The 23082-nt window shown below is 41.3% G+C and overlaps 1 protein-coding gene across 1 annotated transcript in view; it reads right to left on the bottom strand.

Annotated features, from left to right (window-relative positions):
* TTC34 (tetratricopeptide repeat domain 34) overlaps nt 1–23082 on the bottom strand; it is a 1443441-nt gene that overhangs the window by 653298 nt on the left and 767061 nt on the right. The window contains exon 4 of the mRNA XM_044062977.1: nt 1922–2114. Coding sequence (XP_043918912.1) covers nt 1922–2114 — 193 coding nt within the window. The remainder of the gene's footprint in view (nt 1–1921; nt 2115–23082) is intronic.

The following is a 23082-nucleotide window of genomic DNA, read 5'->3' as shown; positions in this document are numbered from 1 at the left end:
GGTTGCTTAAATGGCATCTATAATGACAGGCTCCATAACAGAGAAGACACAGGGTTTCTTCCATTTCACACCATGATATCGATCAAGTCATTTTAGAAGGAAAGAAGAGAAGCTTCATGCTAGCCCATAGCCATCTACATGAAAGGCTCCATTAAGGAGCAGTTATCTGTGAGGAAGCTGTAAGGCGAGATGGTCTGAGTATCCTTGTCTGTTTCAGAGATAAGACTGTCTAGGTCCTGACAATCTCTTTCTTATGACACTGAAAGTGAGGGAAATTCTCTTCTAGCTAAAGGTCCCAAAGGAGGCAGCATGGGTACATCTGGATCTTTAGATGAGAAGAGCGAAACATGCAAGCAGTAAGGGTTAAATAAATGGACATCAGCACAACGGAAAGTGCATACAGAAGACTGTACATTGCTGTAAGAGGCCAGTGCAGGCACAACCGATTGTCTCAGCTTATGTTCCCTAAAGATATGCTTGGCATCCACAGGGGTTGCTTAAGTTAACTGTTAACAATGACTAATCGCAGTACTAGCAATAGCTGCTTTACAAAGTACTGCCTAACCCTTTCAGCATCTCTCACTATTTTCTATGTTCTCAACAGCTCCTTATTCACACATATCACATATCATACTCTCTCATTAGGACTATTATCTCAAAATGTCAGTTTATTTATGTTAGCAGTCCTATGCCAAGCATTTTTTTTCTTTCTTTACCCTGCTGTTTGTCAGTTATCAGCCTCTTCCATGGCCAAACAGCCCATTTGCTCCCCATCAGTGGTATGAGGGTCAGCAGGGTGTTTTGAGTTTTTCTCCTTTAGTTTCCCCAGTCCCTAATAAATGCATCCAGTGAAATGCAGGGGAAGGGCATGCAAAAGGATGATAGAGGACAACTCTTCACTTCTTCAAGGGGTGATCACTTCAAGCATTCCTGCCCCATCCCCCAAAGGCTTGAACAGTCAGTTTCTCAGTCGCCACCTGGAACTCATCACCACCAAGTGTGCCACCAAGTATGCCACCCCCCCACCTAGCTCCTTCAGTTCTGGGATTACTAGTCCTTTAAATACTCATTGCACAAGTCTACAGTTTGCTTACGCTGCAGTACAGAAGTTGCCATTCTTATTATTTTGTAATGCTCTGTTACATGAAGGTCTGAAATTGTTTGCTCTGTATTACACCAATTATAAGACTAACATTTCTGTGTATTATACTGTTCCAGGCTACATCAGAGTAAGGTTACTTCTTGTCCAGTGCATCCTAAAGGAACTGTAGTACCAAGGAACTTGTGGTTAAGTAAGAAATGAGGCAGAGGACAAACGTTTCAAGTTACCACTCTATGTCCCCCATCCTCCACCATGGTCATGAGCTTTGGGCAGTGACTGAAATGATGCACCAATGAACAGAATCTACAGAGATCAAGTTCCTTATATGGGCTCACACTCCACGACAGAGTGTAGAAGCTAAGCAATCCAGTAAAATGTCCAAGTGTTGCCCTGCTCTTCTGGACTGAAAGGAATCAATTAAGAGGGCTTGCCTACCTAGTCAGCATGCCCCTGGTTTACAAGGCGCAGTCCATTAGAAGCCGTTCTCACTGCAGACCCAGAACGCACTGGAGGGATTATAGCCTTAGCTTGCATGGGAGTGACTCAGCAACCCACCAGCTGTGGTCAAGAGACACTTCCTTCCTGGTGACAGGGAAGTCAAGCCTACCTTGACCTTCAATAGAGCAAGCAATTCAAAAATGGATAAATCAATGAATGCACAAGTCTACTAATCACAGTATAGCAACACGTTTTGAACAATTCTCTCTGAAGTACTGAAAGAGATCAGCATCATAGTTCATGGAAAGTGATGGTGAGCTTTCAGAACAATACCTCTTTATGACTCAAGGCAGCACAAGAGCAGAAATGGGCTGTACCTACCAGAAGCAATAATTGCAAGAGAAAGATAAGCAATAGCCTCCTTGACATACGTATCTCCCTGTTTCGTCTTCAAGATGGTCATAGCACTGGAGTGACAATGGTCTTGCATGAGTCCTCTGTCTTCTTGCGTGAATACGTCCATGATTGGAAGAAGGCATGTTGTATCACCAATGTGGATCACTTTCTTTATCAGCTAGACAAGAAATGAAAGGAACATGGTAAATATAAAATGCAACTATACAGAATGTTACTAAATTAAAGACATGCTGACCTGTGTGTGTGAAACTCAAGGTCATCACAATTACCAAGTACATTGATATTTAATATACAGATACCTCAGTATTGTGAAATCAGCTGATAGCTTTTTGCCACTTTATAAAATGCTTAGAGCTACAACGGAGATATTTATATTACATTCCTGGGAAAAAGTCACCCTCTAAACTGGGCAGCTTCCTGTATATAATGCCATAAAAACAGAATCTTAAGGAAGGGATGAAATTACACTACCTACACTATTCACTCAAGAAATAAAAAAAACCCTTTCAGACTGCGGAGAACATGTTGCTCTTTACTTGTTCTTTGCCTAGAGGAGTAAGGATTTTCTTTTCAAGGTTCAAGTTCTTATATTCTTTTGTTATTAAAGTGTTGCTTTAACAAAAAAGTACTGTTTAGAGCTATACATTGCTACTCTATTAATTTCACAAAACATTCATGTTCTAATGTAGCACCATGTTTGAATAGATTCAGGACCTGTGTGAAAAGTAAACCATTACAGTGATGGCTTATGACATGCACTCACTTAACAGATAACTTTGTCCTATACCTTCTGTTATGATTACAAGCAATACAAAATAATCAGTCACAGTCATTGCCACATTACTGGTCAGTGATCTTGCAATACTCCTAGGAAGGTTTACTTCATTCCCGCTGGCTGCATTTTTTTTTACCTCTTAGTGATAAAAACCCACAAGTTATCAAAGACCAGTTTCTTCCCATCACCATTTCTGTTCCACTTTACTTCCTCCACTGAGTTTGCACAATAGCCTCCTAAGTATCAAATCACTTTTAGTCCTTAGAACTGCATTTCCAGAGCTCCTGATAACACAGGATCATCATCCCTTATTTCCACTGCCATGTTTATAAAAAAAATGTGCTACAAGGTTTTCTAAAAGGGTTTGACACTGCCAAAAAGAGGAGGAAGGGAGAGAGGAATACTCGTGTTTTTTCATGAGCCTAGTGACACATTCATTTCTTTCACCATTCTATACAGTAAATGGAACCAAAGAAATGTCAGAGGTGTGTGGAAATAAACATAGAACCGAGGAAATTGAATTGTGGATGAATAAAAATGACTGCCATGTATATTTATAATTAGTACTTACTGCAGAAGACCAAGGCTTTGAACATTTAATAAATTGTTTCCTGAACCAAAGGTGCAGAGTTTGATTGCTTTCACCTCCGTTTGCTTACTTTATGACTCTAAGCTAGTCACTTAACCAGACCATGCTTCTGGGTTGTCCCTTTAAAGGGACACTTATATCCGGTGACCTTACCAAATGTATAGGAAAAAGTAAATTTCATTAGAAACCAGTGGTTTTCAGAGATGGCTTCAAGGCCATGAGTAATTAAATCAATGGATCCAAGTCAAGGTATACAAGTTTGCAGGTATCAAAGCCCAAGCTTGCTGGACACATTCTTACTGCCTCACATATTTCTAAATCTGTGTTACCTCATCTCACAGCATCTATGCAGCTGTTTACTTGCAATATACCCTGCTCTGTTTATTCTGATCCATGTAGTCTTCCCATATTTAAGAAATTTTCAGTTTTTTAATTTTATTTCTGCACCCATCTATCCTTCCTCCTATGAATCATTTCCTCAAACGAGACATGCTAACTGCCCACCATTCAGACAAGATCAAGGATAGCAAGTTAATTTACAATTATAAATTACAAACTAAAACAGCAAAATTATAAGAACTGAAGTATGGGCACAGTACATGTGGAGATAACAGTCAAGAAATAATGCGACTTTTAATAATAAACAAATAAAATCGATTAAAATAAGCACTTTCGGCTTCTTAAACAAATACTTCATCAGATAAGTCAAGTTTAAACACCCACCCTTTTTATACACCAATCAAGGTAACTAAACCAACCATGTTAGCCCAGCCCCAGTGATGTCATCATACCTTTAAAATTTAAATGGAAGATTAAAATTCTTTTAAATAATAAATTAGTTCCATCAGCAAGTCATTTAGTTGTTCAATAAATGTACAAAACAATACTGAAAATGTACTGTAATATTTTAAGACCCAAGACTTTTAATTTCAGAATATAGCTAATGGACATCTGATCATTAAGTCCCGGCTAGTTCATGGCATTAGGTTTTTAGTTTTTATACGGTAAGCATGCTTGTAAATTTTGTAACATATGTGCCTTTCCGTTTTGCTAACATAAAGCCTTGAACATTGTTGGCATAGGGCACAACAGACAGCTTTAGTTTAATTACAGTTGCAGTTTTTCATCAATTTGTGCGGAATACCAATAATTACGAATGATTCCCCAGTTAAAATAAACTTGCAGTAGGGCCAACAACTGCATTTTGTCATGCCACAATGTTTTGACTGCTGCCTTATTTTTCTCTTAAGTAAGGCTTTTAAAATTTGGCCTCCCTTATATATAAAAGGTTTTCCAACATGTTCCCTGAGTTCTTTATCATTTATTATACAATTCCTCCTCTAAAACGTGCACGCTGATTGGCCAGCCCAACCAGCGTGCCCGTTGTAAATCCCTCAATATACTAACGGAAAAAGGTCCGGTCGCCCGGACTTTTTCCGTTAGTATAAAACACTGTCTCGCTATGTTAAAAGAGTTTAACATAGCGACACAGGTTTAAAAAAAGCAACGCAGATCTCCGTTGCTTTTTTTAAAGCTGTCAGCTATGTTAAACTCCTTTAACATAGCGACACAGTGTGTAAAAAGCAACGGAGATCTTGCGATCTCCGTTGCTTTTTTTTTAAACCTGTCTCGCTATGTTAAATGAGTTTAACATAGCGAGACAGCTTTAAAATAAGCAATGGAGATCTCCGTTGCTTATTTTAAAGCTGTCTCGCTATGTTAAACCCATTTAACATAGCGAGATAAAAGCAACGGAGATCTTGCGTTCTCCGTTGCTTTTGCCCACACTCTGATGTACTGCGTAGGCATGCGCAGTACATCAGAACTGCTGAACACCAGACAGCTGCGGAAGGGCAGCAAAGAGGCATTATACAATGCCATTATTTAAGAAAAGTAATTATTTCTTTTCTTAAATAATGTCATTAGATATAATAATAACTCACTTCTGGGTGTGGGTAATGCTGGATTTACCCACGGTTGTCTTTGTTTGGTCCCGAGGGCGAACCACACCAACCGTGGGTAAATCCAGCATTACCCACACCCAGGCGTGGGTTATTGCTATATTAATATGTCCCAGTCTTTACTAAGTATACTCCTAATACAGTGATTATTTGGGAGACAACAGTCTTATAGTTGGTATTAGTCAGTGTAGGAGTATCTGTAACTGGTAGATTACCCAAATCATGAACAGCCGAGCCAAGAATAGGGACAAAATGTTTTCTTTCACTCTTATTCATGACCTCAGTCATGAGCTCATTTATAAAAGCATGTGGATATCTGCACTTGAGAAAGATATCCTTCATAAAGCAACATTCATCCCAAAAGCTTATGTTGTCTGTAACCATTCTGGCGGCACGGACAAATTGTCCTTTTAAAACAGTTTTCTTCTGTATTCAGGTATATGCGCTTGTGTAGTGGAGAAAATTATTGGAATAAGTTTCTTTCCATTATATTTTAGAAACAAATCCTTTGTTAATAGTGTCCTTCATAAACAAGACATCTAAATATGCAATATGGGTATCGCTGACTTGGTGGGTGACTTGGAGAAATTCCATAGTGCTGTTGATAAATTCTAAAAACTGAGGAATGATGTTTACATCTCCATCTCACAAAATAAGTACATCATGAAAGTACCTGGTGTAAAATTTGCATAACTGATTGTAGGTGGACTCCAACAGGATTTTTTTCTCCCACTGCAACGTAACAGCATTTGCAAAAAGACCACCGCATGCTGAGCCCATAGCTATGCTCTTTTTCTGTAGAAAATTTTCATTTTCAAAGTAAATGAAATTATTTTTCAGCACTAGATCCATGAGGTTTTCATACAAGTTAATGAATGTCTTGTGAATGCCCTTTCCCAGCTAGGAATTCACAGAACAATTCAAATCCAGTTTCATGTGGAATAATAGAGTACAAATTGTTCACATCTGTGGTAATAAAAACATATGCTGTACTGCATGGGATTTGATCTTACACAAAAATCCCATGAATCCCGACAAATGTATGCTTCAGACATGATGTGTTGCTTGATTTTGACATCTATGAATTTTGCTAGGGGCTGGGTGACAGATCCTCTAGAATCTATAATTGTCAAAACGGTGGTTGTTCAATACTTTTGCGGAGTTCAGTGTGACTGGATTGCTTACATTAAGATAGGGTGTATTCATCTATTGATATTTATCAATAAATACATCCATGATGTTAGATCTTATTCTCCTGTAAGTGCTTTTAAGCTCAATGACTGAAGATTTTGTGTAGGTATCACTATCCAAGGCCTCTCTCATTTTATTAGAGTAATCTGAAGAATTCATTAAAATAAGGCTACCCCTTTATCAGGTTTAATTATTCTGATATCATGATTTCTTTGTATGTCATAAATAAACTCCCTTTCCATCTTTGACACATTATTTTTGGAATTCCCTTTATAGTTATACAGCAAAATTACAAGAACTGAAGTATGGGCACAGTACATGTGGAGATAACAGTCAAGAAATAATGCGACGTTTAATAAACAAATAAAATCGGTTAAAATAAGCACTTTCGGCTTCTTAAATAAAGACTTCATCAGATAAGTCAAGTTTAAACACCCACCCTTTTTATACACCAATCAAGGTAACTAAACCAACCCACATGTTAGCCAAGCCCCCCGTGATGTTGTCATACTGTTAAAATTTAAAGGGAAAATATAAATATTAAAATTAATTTAAACAATAAATTAGTTCAATCAGTTTCTCATTTAGCTGCTAAAAATGTACAAAATAATACTGTAAATGTACTGTAATATATTACAGTCACTATCTCTCTAAGGCCTTTAATTTCATAATGCAACTATTGGATATTTAATTAAGTCCCTGCCAATTCATGGCATTAAGTTTTAGTAGCCAACAGAGTTTAAGTGTCTCCAAATATGTCAACGGGTCCTATCTAGTTGGTGAAATAAGTTCTACCAACACCAAAAATTTTAAAGTATGTTCAGGATATTCAATAAGATGTTTGGAGACAGCATTTGTGTTCTTTTTAGTTCTTATATCGACCCACTATGGTCCTTCCCATCTTCAACCCAACCACAGACAAAAGAGGCTTAGCCCTTTATTCTAGTACCACTGTCTAAATTATGTTGGGTCACATGTGGTGCAGTTGTACTCCCTGCCAAGAGATCAGCATTCTTCATCCATTTTCCGCATTAATGTAAACTTCTAATTCATACATTTTTCTAATAAAACAGCAGCTACTGGATTACAACTTTAGCAGTGTTCTTTATTCCTGTACGCATTTCTACAGGAAGTTAGCCACCTACTTGTGAATGGCACTTTTCATTCATTTAGGCACAGCTGTCCAACTGTGGCCTACAGTGTACCAGCTTAAAATGATGTATACAATACATGCAGCAAGGCAGTCTAAATCACATATAATTAAAATATTCTTTCTCACAATAATTCCAAAAATATTTTAATAATGTCCAAATGATGCCCTGGCTAGTTAGTTACAGTTATAACAGACCAAGTCAGCCACAATATCAAGTCTTGTTTCAATAGCCAACAGATGTAATGCAGCCTAACTATTTCTTACATGTAAGCTAACATCCCCACATAATCAGAACCATTCTCTCAACAGCAGTGGCTAATAGTATCACAAGACAATCTAAATAAATTATTAGGACTCCATAGAACATGGTCTACATATGAATTTCTGCAGCATTTGCAAAACAACTAAGTACATGCAGCACAGTGATTACACTCCTATATTCGGAAAAAGAGACAAATTTGTTAAGTGCTACAGTGGCGCAAGACACTACCTTAACTTTTAGTTATGTACTTACCATAACTTCGGATGTATGGGATCCATCTCGCCTACATTCATAACTGATGGGCTCGGAGCCGATCCATCGGCTCCGACTCGGCCAACTAGTACACTAGAACAAAGTCTCTTATTGGCTGGGCTACCCCTTATCCCAGGATGCACCACACCTGCTTCCCCAGATCTTGTTTGTTCGCTTTCATACATACATGCAAACACAGAAAAAATAGTAGTCACTACAACCAACTAAAGTTCTTCAAGAGAAGATCTCCAAATGGAACTACATCTCCTCTAAATCCCAATGGAAGGGGGAAGGAGGGTGGGTACGTATGAATGTAGGCGAGATGGATCCCATACATTCGAAGTTATGGTAAGTACATAACTAAAAGATGTAATGGGATCCTATCTCGCCTACATTCATAACTGATGGAACAGCGTCCCTAGCACCTAAATCCCGGGTGGCTCATTGGAAAACACTCTTGAGAACTGTGGAACCAAAGGAAGCCCTGCCTCGAGAAACCACATCCAATTTGTAATGAGAAATGAAAGTGTGTGGAGAAGTCCAGGTAGCCGCAGCACAAATATCATCTATTGATAATTTGGAGTGAAAAGCTACAGAAGTAGCCATTGCCCTGGTAGAATGAGCCTTGACTGGAAAGGGAAGCTCTTTGTTAGCCTGTGAATAAATGAAAGAGATACAATCTTTAATCCATTTAGCTATGGAGGTTTTAGCTACTGGTTGACCCAATTTGTTTATTGCAAAGGAAACAAACAGTTGATTTGATTTCCGCGTCTGAGCAGTTCTATTCAAATAAAAACGCAGCTGTCTATGGATGTCCAATTGATGAAAGGTATATTCTGCGTTATTATAGAACTCTGGAAAAAATACAGGGAGCTCTATAGTCTGTTGAATACAGAAAGAAGAAGCTACCTTAGGTAAAAAGGAGGGATTTAATTTCAGGGACACTCTATGTTTGTGAAATATCAAATAGGGAGGATCAGAACAAAGAGCTTGAAGTTCTGAAACCTGCCTGGCCGAAGTTATGGCCACTAAAAAGGCAGTTTTCCAGGACAGAAATTTCAAATCGCAGGTAGCAGCTGGTTCGAAAGGGTGGGCAGTTAGGGCAGCAAGAACCATATTTAGGTCCCAAGGGGGGACAGGGTGGGATATTGGAGGCCTCAGGAGCCATGCTCCTTTAAGGAAAGACTTACAAAGTTTGTGAGACATCAATGAAGGTTCAAAAGAAGCATGAAAATTAGAGATAGCCGCTAGCTGAACCTTAATCGTGGAAACTGGAGAGCCCAACTGAAAGAGAGAGGCCAAGAAATTCAGAACCTCCGATACTGGGGCAGTAAGGGGGTCTATACCTCGTTGCTGAGCCCAGAAGGCGAACCTTTTCCATTTGCTGGAATAGAGTTTGACAGTGGAAGGTTTATGAGAAGAAGACAATATGTCGATTACCTCCGGAGAAAGGGAATTGTCTCGGACTAAGGATGGAAGCGGAGTAACCATGCCGCCAGCTTCAATGACCTGAGAGACGGGTGAAACCGTCCTGACTGATGAGTCAACAGGTCCGGCACTGGGTCCAAAAACCATGGACCTTCTTCCGCATGCCTCTGTAGGAAAGGAAACCAAACTTGACGAGGCCAGTGCGGGGCAATCAAAATCATCTCGCTCTCCAGGTAAATGGCCTTCTGTATCACCCTCGGCAGGAGGGGAACCGGAGGGAAGGCATAAAGAAGACCGGGGGGCCAAATGTGGGTCAGAGCGTCCCTGGGAATCTGCCCCTGAGAGGGGGGTCAGTGTGAAGAACTCTCTGCACTTCGCATTGTGGGGGCTGGCAAACAAGTCGCAGCAAGGGAGGCCCCATTTGGCGAAGATTTTCGCAGCCACTCTTTGGTTGAGGGACCACTCGTGGGGTAACAGAATGGTCCTGCTTAATCTGTCCGCAATCACATTGGATTTCCCCGGTATGTGCATTGCCATTAGAAAGCGGTTGGTAGCTACCGCCCAGTGCCAAAGTCTCATGGCTTCTCTGCACAGTGGGTAAGACCTGGTTCCACCTTGCTTGTTTATATACCAAACCACCGACATGTTGTCGGATAGGATAGCAATTGGACCTTGCGGGAGAGCGTGATGGAGAGCTTGAAGTACCAAGAGTACCGCTCTCATCTCCAGGATATTGATATGCAAATGCGTTTCCTGGATTTGCCATGTGCCTTGGACCGACCTGTCCAGGTAATGACCCCCCCACCCTACCTGGGAGGCGTCCGTGGTCACAGTGGCAACGGGGGGTTGAGGAATAAAGGGTCGCCCCTGGTCGAGATTGGATTGGAGGAGCCACCAACGCAGATCCCGACGGCAACTCTCCGTGATCATGACTAAATGGTTCAAGGGGAGTTCCTGATAGGACCATTGAACCGATAGGAGCCATTGCAAAATTCGCATGTGGAGTCTGGCTAAGGGGACTAGGAGTATAGTTGACGCCATCGAGCCCAACAGTTGTAGGATCAGATGGGCCGGAGCTCTTGATAGGGGGAGACAGGATTTGACATGGTTTTGCAGAACCTGAATTCTTGCTGCCGGTAAGAAGGCGCGCATCCTTTTTGTATCTAAGTCTGCGCCTATAAAAGTAATACGCTGAGATGGCTGTAGTACAGATTTTTGCCAATTGAATGTAATTCCCAAGAAACGGCCCAAGGTGAAGGTGGCGTTGAGCACCTGAAATAGTAGATGCTCGGAGGTGGCAGTAAGGAGCCAGTCATCTAGGTATGGAAACACTTGGAATCCTAGACTCCTCAGGTGAGCAGTCACCACTGCCAGACACTTGGTGAACACCCTGGGGGCTGTGGTGAGACCAAAGGGCAGTGCTCGGAATTGGAAATGACTGACTCCGAGGCGGAAGCGTAAGTGTCTCCTGGACTCTTGAGCTATCAGAATGTGATAGTAAGCGTCCTGGAGATCTATGGAGCACATCCATGCATCCTTCTCCAGCAGCGGAAGAATGGATTGAAGGGTGACCATTCGGAATTTGGACTTTTCCACAAAACGATTCAATGAACTGAGGTCCAAAATGGGCCTGAAGTCCCCTGTCTTTTTTGGCACCAAAAATAATCTTGAGTAAGTTCCTGATCCGATCTGGTCAGTGGGGACAGGCTGGATGGCTCCTTTTTCTAGCAGCTTTGAAATCTCTATTGCTGCCTGATCCTGCTGACTGGGTGGCACGTCCGGGATTTCCCTTAAGGGAAGGGGGGGGCTTGTTGAAGGGGATGAGATAGCCTCTGGTAATAATCCGAAGCACCCACTGATCGCTTGTTATAGATTTCCAAGCTTGTGGGTGCTCCGCAAAACGACCCCCGACTGGCTCCGGAGCTGCACAGTCGGGCAACAACTCAGGGATGCTGAGTGTAGAAAGAACCATGAAAGGAATCGCGGTCTCCCGAATTACGGGGGCCTCTGCCGCCTCTGGGGCGGCGTCTTCCTGAATCCCCCCCCCCCTGCCTCTGGAGGGGAAATCACTGGGTGGAGTAGGGAAAGACCTCTGAGATTTTCTGAACCACATTTTCCCTCCTCTCTGGACCTTGGGGTAAGGCCTAGAGGGAGCGGAAAAGCGGGCCCCAACGGCAGTCAAGGTCTTGCCCTCCTGCTCGCACCGAGTAAGTGTGTCCTTCACCTTGGGTCCAAACAAAGATGACCCATCAAAGGGGGTGTCGGCGAAGGAAGACTTGAAGGCCTCCGCAAATGAACACAAGCGTAACCAGGCATGTCTCCTGAGGGCAACGCCTGTTCCCGCTGCTCTACTCGCCCCTTCGGCCGCATACGAAATGAGCCTCATGGACGAGTTTACGATGGAAAACAAGGTAGTCATCTGGGTGCCAACAGTAGGGGCTAGCGCCTCAGGTAGATTACCAGTGAGGGAGTCACTTAGCTCTTTAAGGAGGTCCCTTTGGAGCCTGGTAAAATGACATAAATAGTTCAGCAACCGTAAGGCAAAGGCCGCTGAAGAAAGGGTACGCTTCCCGTACCTATCCATGCTCCTGGAATCTTTATTAGGAGGGTGGATAGACGTTGAAACCTCTGCCACATCCTGCTGTGTGGCAGAAGCCACCACCATAGCATCTACGGGAACACCTTTCGTCAGAAATTCCTTCTGGGGGGGGGCTGAAAGAAATTTATTAGGTCTCGCAGGCACCGGTTCCACAGAATCAGGGTGTTCCCAAGCCCTTCGAGAAACCAAATCAAGGAGTTCATCGAAGGGCGGAGACACCCAGGAGGCGGAGGGCTGGGCCCCGAAGGCCTTGAGGAAGACTGACTCCTCAGCGGAAGGGGTTTTGGCCTGCCAATCTCCTCTCTGTCTCAGAATCTCAAGGATATCTGAGAAAGAGATATCATCCGAAGATGATTTGGGGGACCCTTCCGTGTCATCGAGGTCAGTATCCGATGTAACAGACTCATCTTGGGAGTCCACGTGCTTCCTCTTGCACAATTTCTTCCGTGGGGGCTCGTCCGAAGCAGTTTCGGACGGACCCCCCGGAAGAAGGGAACCCCCGATGGGGGTATCCTCAGGCCCTGGGGCCCCGCTGCCAGGGGACTGCAACACGGCAGAAGCACCAGTCTCCAGGTCTAGGGACGGTGAGGTGGAAGCCTGCTGAGCCGGCAAGGGCATGGCCAGCGCGCTCCTCATGGCCTCAAAGGCCGGACCTCCAGACTCCATGGAGATCACTGGTCTAGAGGCCACGATGGCACTGGGGATTCCGGCAGCCGATGCTCCGAGGGGAAGACTAGGTACCGAGGCACCCAGCCCCAAGGTGTTCCCCTCGGGCCCGGCTGAGGAAGTCCCAGTACCGAACCCTGAACCCGAGGACAGGGTAGGAACTATAGTCGGTGCCGACAGACCTCGAAGGGGTCTCGGCTCCGACCGTACGGCTCCGCATTGCTCCACCATCACCGACTCCAACGGCTCCGAGGAGGTTGGAGGAGGAATCGAATGTGTCGGAGGGGGGATCGACTCCGAAGCCATCTGGGCCAGAGCCGAGACCATTTGAGCAAAAACTGGAGACTGGAAAAGCCTCTGAATCACCCTATCCAAATCCGAATCCGACAGCTTCGAGGATTTAGAGGAGGTAGACAGACGAGAAGACTTTCCTCTCGGCTCCGAGAGTGTAGGGGACTGGCTCCGAAAAGGCTCCAACACTATCGGCGCCGGTTCCACCACAGCATGGACAACCATCGGCGCCGAAGGAGCTTCCTTCGGAGCCGAGGGGGAAGAGTCTGAGCTGCACACCTCCACCGGCTCCGAAACCATTGGAACCGATGGAGGTGATTCGCCTCTCAGTACTCCAACCTGCGGCTCCGAAACTAATGGAGCCGAGGAAAGAGGCATCGAGGCAGACCCTTCGACCCTCGGCCCCGAAGTCAGTGGAGCCGAGGAAGAAGAGGTCGACTTTTGCTTTTTGGCAGTCGGTTCCGACGGACTTGTCGGAGCCGACGATCTTTTCTTTTTAGAGGAAATAGGAGAATCCAAAGCTTCCTCGAAAGAGGGCTTAATAAGACCCTTCAAGATCAGTTTATTTTTGCGCTCTTGAAGAACCCTAGAGGAGAAAGCTTGACATACACTACATGTCTCCTGTAGATGTTTAGGCCCTAAACAATACACGCATATCGAGTGACTGTCTGTAATAGACATTTTGTAATTGCACCAAGTGCATTTTTTAAATCCTGACTTCTGCTCTTTAGACATATTGTACAGTAAGAAAAGCAGTCTAATATCAAAAAATTAGCGCCAACTATAGAGCGCGAGAAAACAAGGCACGAGCTCTTGAGAGGGAGATTTACCTCACAAGAGAAACACAGTAAGCACGCACAACAACAACAACAACAACGGGCAAAAGCCCTCTAACTTAAACGGGCTTTGCCCGGAGAAAAATAATTACACAAACTCTCAAAAGTAGGGCAAAGGCCCTCTAACTTAAACGGCCTTGCCCGACAGCGAAATGGAAGTATCAGTAAATCACTTCACACACAAAAAAGTTATCAAACATACAATTTACATAGAATAGCTGTTAAAACAGCTGGTTTTTTTGTCAAATTCAGTGAAAAACCCCAAGGTCAAAGACCAGTAAAAGGTAAAAGAAACCACTTAGCTCCAGCCAAGTCGAGACCACGTCCAGCTTGTAAAGCGGCAAACGAGATCTGGGGAAGCAGGTGTGGTGCATCCTGGGATAAGGGGTAGCCCAGCCAATAAGAGACTTCGTTCTAGTGTACTAGTTGGCCGAGTCGGAGCTGATGGATCGGCTCCGAGCCCATCAGTTATGAATGTAGGCGAGATAGGATCCCATTACATCAAATGTTAAGCACCCACTGCTTAAGTTGTTAAGGTCAGGTCTCAGGCTAGGAAGTTATGCCTATAACTGCCAGTATGGACCAGCAACTGACAGAAGCAGAATAAAATATTTGGTTCTGCCTGCTGTCTGTACTGATAAGGTGCCTCTTCATTTTACAAACTTAGAAAGTAGCAATGATGTATGTTTGCCTGAATTTTCTCTGAAGGATATAAACTCTGAAACTCAAATGAGTGTCACCACTCAGTAACCACAGTCCTCCATTATTTGTCCGAAAACCATGGATTTTATGATGAACAGACAAAACAAATGAGGCAAAAATCTGGACAGTTTAGAGGCACGGCAAGGTGAGAGTAAATGTAAGAGACTGTGTTGCACGTCTTCCTGACAGTGCTCGTGGTATACTTTATGGCTTTGAAAGCAGTCAAAACACTTGGCATTTTTTTCATTTACTGCAACTAGTAGTACATGTAGCAGATAAAGCTCCATGCACTACAATGAATTATGATTGTGTCTCCGATCATAACCTTCAATTATGTGTTCTTGACATGAATGAAATATTCACTTCTTGAGCTTTGCTCTAAAGGTGAATTTCTTGGCATCCATATCTTAAACACATAATAAATACATTATGATCTGCAAACAGATATAATTGTCTATATTAATACACAGTGAGTAATGCAAATTCATCCCCTGTGAAATAGTTGGCACACAGCATATACCACTGGTTGCCTCAATCAGCTGTACGTAGTGGTCAGAGAAGGCTCTAATGTTAACAGAGACTATGCTAAAGACCTAGAAATTGACTGTAGATAAAGCACAGGAGGTCAAGGAGATACTCAGGGCACTAGCAGTTCATGAAGAGAAATAGGAGGAGCTGAAGAATGGCAGTGCCTCAAAACAGCATGTGTGAGGACTATGGCACAAATATGGGAATGGGACAGGTACAGAAATAAAGTACATAAGGAAAGTTGGAGGTGGAATGCAGAACTCCAGGAAATCAGGTAAACAAAGGAGGAGTGCAGAAATAAGTGGAAGATAGAAAAAAATGGCCAAGTTAACAAGGAATTCTGGTTGGCTAACAAACAAGCTAAGACAGCAGTTGCAATAACAAAGAACAAGTCATCACAAACACTCTACCAGCTTCAGGAAAGGTACTCAGCACATGGTACAAAGGCATTATATTAGGCTGCTGGGCAAAAACAGAAAGACAAATATATTCATGAGACACCATTCATAAAGGATGCCAGAAACCTCTTGTTCACTAGTCCACAGGACAAAGACAAATTAGAGGAGTACTTCCAGCAGCTTCTGAATGTAGGAAAACCCCATAGAGGCTATACTACCCCAATCATTACCAGAAATGAAAGAAGAGGAACTCATCCTAGAAGAAATAAGAACAGCATGAAAGAAAATAAAGTCAGTGAGAGCAGCAGGCTCAGATAAGGTCATAGCAGATATGATCTACATGTTTAGTGAGGCAGGGGAGAAAAGACTCCAGAGGATACTCACAGCAGTAAGGAGAGAAAGACATATCCCAGATGACAGGAGAATAAGTATTGTAGTGCCAATGCACAAGAACATAACTGTAGACAGTACAGAGATATTAAACTCCTGTCACACTACATGAAAGTTGTGGAGAGGGTGACGGATAGATATGCAATGTAGTAGAAAGTAAGCTGGGAGATCAGTTTGGATTCACATCAGGATGCAGCATAAATGAACCAATGTTTGCAGTGAGACAGATAACTGAGAAGAAGCTAGAGCTGCGGAAAGAATCCAAATTCATATTTCTAGACTTCAAGAATCCATATGACAATGTCCCAAGAAAGATGATATGGGCAGTACTGTGACAGTTCAAAGTCCCAGAAACATCTCCAGCTTCTTCTCCACTGCCTCACTGTAAACATTGTGTCAGTTTTGCAGCATTCTGATCTGAAACCAAACTCTTCATATCTGATCTAAAATTCTACTGTTCTGCATATTCATTTATATTTGTTTACCAACAACCTTCTTGGGTACTCTCATATTTTCATATAATATGACTGGAGTTTGATACCCCTGTACTGCTCACAGCTGTGAACTTTTTCTTTATTCTTGTACATGGGCACTAGAATGTTTATTATCCAGTCACCTGAGATGTACTTTTCTCTCCTTACCACTAGGAGTATCTGCAAGAGCCATTTGTCCACAAACATACCCAACATCTTGATCATATCTGCCATGACTTCATCTGAGGCTGCTGCTTTTCCGAACTTCATTTTCATTAGTATGTTTTACTTCTTTTATGGTGGGTTCCTCTTCCTCTTTCCTTATAAGCTGTGCATGGTGCAGTGAAGGTTCTGTGGGGTTTTCTTCTTTCAGAAACTGCTGGGAGTACCCTTTCCATTGGACTTTCATGTCCTCCTCTTGACTGGTGACCAGACTGTTCTTGGTGTTCCTTACGAATTCTGTCTTCTTTATCTCTCTGTTTTTACCTTGCAACCTGATAAGAGTTTCATTGTGCCATCTTATAAGTCAATTTCCAGAAGAGGTTAGTGTGTTTCTGATGCCTTGTTCTTTGCTATTCTGACTGCTCTTTAGTCTTTTTGTTAGCCAATCAGTATTCCTTCTTCGACTGTTCTGCCTTTTTTTATCTCCCACTTTTTTTACACACTCCCTTCTTTCTTTTGACAACTTCTTAGACTTATACATTCCATAAATAGTTTACTTTATGTACCTTACTTGTAAACCTGGCTCAGACACATAGTCTTCACACATGCTGTTTTGAAATGCTGTCATTCCATTTTCCATTGCACCTATTTTCTCTTCTTCCTAAGGTGATACAGCCCTGATTATTTCCTTGAACAGTTGTGTTTTCATTCAAGTAAATTTCTAGGTCTTCGGCCGAGTCTTTGTTGACCTCAGAGCTGTCTCTGACTACTGCTTCAAATGATCATGACCACCAGTGGTTTATCCTGTGGGCCAACTGTTTCACTGAGAATGACTACGTTCTACATCAATGCCCTTTCCCTTACAAGGAAGAGGTCTACCTGAGTTGCATGCTCACCACTCTTGTATGTCTCGTGGTGAACTATGTATTGGCCACCACCACGTCATTTGTCAACATGGACGTGGACCCATCCATTTGGACCCAGGCAGTCCTCATAGAATGTTTAGACTGTCCAACATGTTATGAGTATTCAGGTCCTGCATTATCAACACCAACTTATTTTTTTTCTTATACTTTGTTTTCCTGCTTTATCTACTAGGTCGTGCAACTGCTGTCTGAATGTACTATTTTCTTCACTGGGAACACTGCCTGGTTAACCGATTTGTCCAAGTAACACCGTACACAAATGGAGTCTAAGGGAATCAAACTCAGGACTACAGAAAGTAAGTCATTGACAGCTCAGAGCTTCTATCCATATCTCTCAACTGTCCAGATTTTCGCAGAATGTTCAGATTTTTGACTCATATTTTTGGCCTGTTTCTCATAAAACTGTCATTTCCTGGAAAATCTATGGCAAATCATTGAGAAATGAAGTCAGAAAATAATGGCAAACATCTGAATTTCAGACATCATATACAAAATATTTATGCTAATGCAACACCTGCTATTCTATAAACATTCTAAATTTGTAAGACAATATTTAAAAGGTGTCCCTATTTTTGAGCCTTTGTTCCCTCCATTCTTTATGGCTTTGCCCAGATTTCTTTCTTTAAGAGGTATGATTCCATCCTCTGTTGACAACAGAGCCTTGGTGGAGCCTATTAGTATAGAATTATAGCTCTGAAACAGTCTGATATTTTATAGTAAAACTTTTCAGACAAAAAAAATCTTTTTTTTTAATTTTTTTATAAATTTTTAACAAATAATGCATAAAATAAAAAACTTTTACAAAACACAACTATTTCATTATTTATAAAATTCCACAACAAGATTCCATTGAAGTATCAAACCATTAATATTTTTTTCAAGTAAAGCACTTAATTTTTGCTAAGATATATAATGATAAGTAACATTAGAAGTTCTCAGTTTTATAGTCGATAATTTATTTCTACATATCCTTCTAGCCAAATATATAAATTCTACGAAAGGTGGGACAGTTTTATTTTTCCAATTTTTTTAATAGCTTTCTTAGCTATTGCAATTTTGGGATACACTCAGGAAATGGAAGGTTAAATAAAATCAAACAATCGGTGATAAAGCATCTATCTAAGACTTGAGTATTGTTTTTAATTCCATCCAAAAAGGAGATATTATTTTACACTCTAATACCATATGAATCTAACCAACATCTAGAGCTTCACCACATCTTCAGCAATTCATATTTTGTGTTTTATAAATGAAAGCAACTTTATGAGGAGTTAAAAAAACTCTATGGAAATATTTTCACATATATATTTTTCCAATAAATAGAAGAGGTTGATACTCCAGCAGCTGTTACAATTATTTTTTGTTTAGATCAGAAATAACCTTAGCATTAAAGTTAGTAGAATAATTCCAAGAAGCCAAATCTAGAAAAGTAAAATCTATTTTACCAACTTTAAATATTCTAGGTTAGTGCATAGGAGAGGTCTGTTTGGTTGATATTGTGTGAGTAGAGAAGACAAGGGATGGCAGTTAGATAGTTTGTAAATAAATTTGTGTGCAGTGGTTAATTAGATAAGTGACAGATAATGTAGTAGTTCCAACCAGTTTAGTAGGTGGAGAGATGAGCAGTGGTGAGAAAAATAATTTGCACTTGTTACAAATTTAGCAATTTTATTGGTGCATGAGGCTAGCTTGGATTTTAGAGAGGCCTGGACAATGGTCAGGAGAGGTCACCATAAAGAAGCGATGGTAGTAGGAAGGAAGAGGTGAGAAAGAGTTTTGTGAAATGGTTGAGGAAGTGTTTGTGTCTATAGAGGGCACCCAATTTTTGGTGTGTTTTTTTTATATTGGTTTAAATGTGCAGGTCAGATATTAAGTTTTCATATATGGTGACACCTAACAGATTGGTATGTGGTATGACCTTAATTATAGTGCTGTTTTGGGCTTGGATGGTGACATTTCGTTGATTAGTGGAGTGGTGCTTTGGGGAGGAAAATAAGAACTTTAGTTTTGTTGGGTTTTAAGGTGAGATGGTTATTGGACATCCATATCTCTGTAGTAGTGAGGGCGGCTTGTGTGAGTTGGTGTAGTCCAGATGGAGAGTTGGCAGCACAGATGATTGCAGAATCATCTGTATATTGGATGACAGTACTTTGAGTAAGAGAGGTGTGGAAGTTAATGATAAAGATGCTGAAAAAAGGGGCCCTAGTATGGACCCTTGTGGGATACCTGTTGTTGTGTCAAGGAAAGGAGAGAATGAATTTTGCCATTTGGATGATTGCTGCCTGTTTGTGAGGTAGTTTGAGAACCAGTCTAGGGATGGGGTGAGATGCCTATGCCAGCCAGTTTATTAAGAAGGAGAGAGTGGCGGACCATATCAAAGGCCTTGGTGAGGTCTAAAAAGAGAGAGGAGATTATTTTTCCAACATCCCGGGCCTGGTTAACTGTGTCAGAGAAGGATATGAGAGCTGTAGTAGTGCTATGGCTTGGCTGAAATCCATGCTGGTGAAAGAAAGGATTTGACTGTGAAGCTCACAGTGAAGAAGATGGGTGTGTATGCATTTTTCCAAAATCTTAGAAATGGGTGAGAGGATACCAATGGGTAGGAAGTTAGAAATGTCTGTATTAGTGCCACCTTTATGGAGAGGCAGAATATATGCCTTTTTCCAAACAGTGGATATGTAGGATTCCAGAATACATCTATTAATAAGTATGCTGATGGGATAGGCTACAGAACTGGCAGGGATTTGTAGGAAAGTGGGACGTAGATTATCTGGGGTGTTGGTACAAGGTTTGAGTTTTGAAGCAGATTTATATTGTGTTGGTGGGGATAGGTGTGAGAGAAGTTGATGGAAGGGGGATTAGGGGTATGTGGGGTGGATGGGTTGGAAGGAAAGGTGACAGTTAGATTAGCTATGGTATTGATGAAATAGGAGTTAAAGTGTGAAGCTATTTCAGTGAGTGCTTTGTCTGGGTTTGGGCAAGGATTGTTACTTGACCCTGGGTTTACTAAGGAACTGATGGAACCTCAGAACGTTTTAGGGATTTGCTTATGGTGGTTTTGTAGGGTAATGTAGTGATTTTCTTTGTCTTTTATGACTAGTCACTTTACTTGATTACGGTGTTTATATTTTGTCAGGTTGAAGTCATTTTTGTTTTTTTGCCAATGTTTCCATGCTTTATCCCTAGTGGTCATGAACTGTTTTGTGAGCCAGGTGGCGTGATTAATTTTTACCCTCCTTAGAATTGGTGGAGCTTGGTTGTTTAGGACCTTGGGAAATGTAGAGTTAAGGAACTTAACAACCTCATCTAGGGGAAGGAATTTCAATGCATTCCAACTGATGTATTGAAGAGTGTTGTTAAATGTGGTAGGGCAGAAATGAGATAGGTCTCTAGTTTGTAGTGATGTCTGCTAAGTGTTGGGGTGGTTTTTCAAAATATGAAGGCAGGTAGGTAATCACTTATGCTACTGGGGAGTGTTCCTGTGGATGCAATCTTAATTGGGTCAGAGACCAAAATCCAATCCAAGATAGAGCCAATGTTATTGTTTTTGTTTGGTCTAGTTATGTCGTTAATTAGTTGGGTGAAGGTATATAGGTTGATATACGAGGCGGGATGTTGTTGGGATATATCTAGCCAATTAATACTGACATCTCCTAAGATGATAGTTTCATTTTCTATATTGTTTGATGCCCATGCAAGTATTTCCTCTAATATAAGAATGTTATTACCAGGAGGAAAGTACAATACAATAATACAGATGCTTCTGCAATTATTCAGTCTAATGAAGAAGACTAATATTTCAACTGAGGAGAATTGTGGGATAGGCTTAGTGTATGGTATAATGGAGAAGGTGTTAGGATATATCAGAGAGACTCCTCCACCTTTTTGACATGGTCGGTCAGATCTAAGACATGCAAAGCCTGCAAGAAGGAATTCTGTATCTTTAATACAAGGCTTTAGCCATGTCTCAGCAACAGCTATGATGCTGGGTTTGTTGTGAGTTATCCAGGAATATAATTAAAGTATTTTGTTCCTGATATTTTGGAGGTTAATGGTTGTAACGTTTAATGAATTATAGGAGTTGAGGGGTAAGTAGGGTTGGGCTTGGACCTGGGTTGCAGTGTATGTCTCCACATTGAGATAGTGTAGAACTTGTGGGTGGGATAGAGTTGAGTTCCTGTTTTATTTTTGTTTTTGGTAGATAATTTTGAACTATGGTTGCACTATTGGTGTAGGGGATGAGGGAGTATGGGAAACACTTTTATTTTTGAGCATAATATTAAGCTTGTGGCATACAGGCTAGAGGATATGTTAGAGAAGCTGGTAAGTGATTCTGTTTGATGGACAATAGTGGCTGCAGGATGGTAGTTGAATTAATAACTTAATTCATTAATTAATTACTTAATCACATTAATACTCTGTTAACATTCTTTTCTGCTTGAATACTTCAGATAATGAAAAGCATCACTTCAGTGACAAATATATAGCATATTTAGTGCTTGCGTCAGAAAAATAAAATGAAAGTTATTTACTTACTATAATGTCAGAACTGATTGAGCAGGTCCCCTCTTCATCAATAAATAGGACTAAAGCTTCATGCCTTATGCCAGCTTGTCATCTGAAACTTTATCAGGCTATTAGTTTCTTTTTTTTTTTACCCAGAGTGCACTGTTAACCATCTTGTATAAGAATAGCATTACCAGTAAACATTTTTTGAATTTCAAATTTGCAATCTTGGACAGGGTTGCATGAGAATGTTGGAGTGGCAATTGGCAGAAAGTGTTACTGAACAAAGACCTTAGATGGAAAAGCTTAACACTTATGACCCCCTCCCAAGGTCTTAATGAATTAGTTTCAATGGTTAGTATATCAGAGGCAAGTAGGAGCAAACTGTAATATAATTATTAGAGTTTTATGCATTTATGTGTTTTAAATAATTTATTATTGCATGTATTTAACATATGTATTCATGTACTCTTTCATACATTAACAGTTTATATTTGTCATTGCAGTTTAAAAAATGTAAGAATTGTTAATAATCTTGTGGGCAAAAATGACTGTGAAAGGAGGCACAGCCTGAGATGCTACATAAAGAAGAAATAATATCACAGGTAAGAGATGTAGTCAGAGAGATGGGGGCTAGGCTGTGGAAGAGAGGGGGCATAAAATGTGGTACAACTGGAGCAGAAAGTGATGAGACAGCAGTGATATTAGAATAAAAGGTGAGGAAATTAATGGAAAAATGAAATACAGTAAGTAGATATAGCAAAGTAGGAAAGATTAGGGTTAGGTCAGTAGGAATCCAAAGAGGGTTTTGGTTCGAGTGGAAAGAGTAAAACTACAGGCAAGACAGACAGGACAGCTGCCTTAGGAGTTAAGCTTTTCAGAGCAAACAAGAAAGGATGGGGTGTAAAGTATCTAGCGCTGTATAGGGAGTATAAAAGGGAAGAGGAAAATTAAGACAGATAAGGGAGCGAGCAGACAAGAAGTAGGACACACATTTTCTTTTCTATTTGGAGGAAGTTTTATCTTAAACCCACATC

Source organism: Protopterus annectens, chromosome 2.part1, assembly GCF_019279795.1.
Source record: "Protopterus annectens isolate FY-2018-M chromosome 2.part1, PAN1.0, whole genome shotgun sequence".
Taxonomy (NCBI): Eukaryota; Metazoa; Chordata; order Ceratodontiformes; family Protopteridae; genus Protopterus; species Protopterus annectens.
The sequence above is the reverse complement of the archived record's forward strand: the minus strand, read 5'-3'. Positions and strand labels throughout refer to the sequence as shown.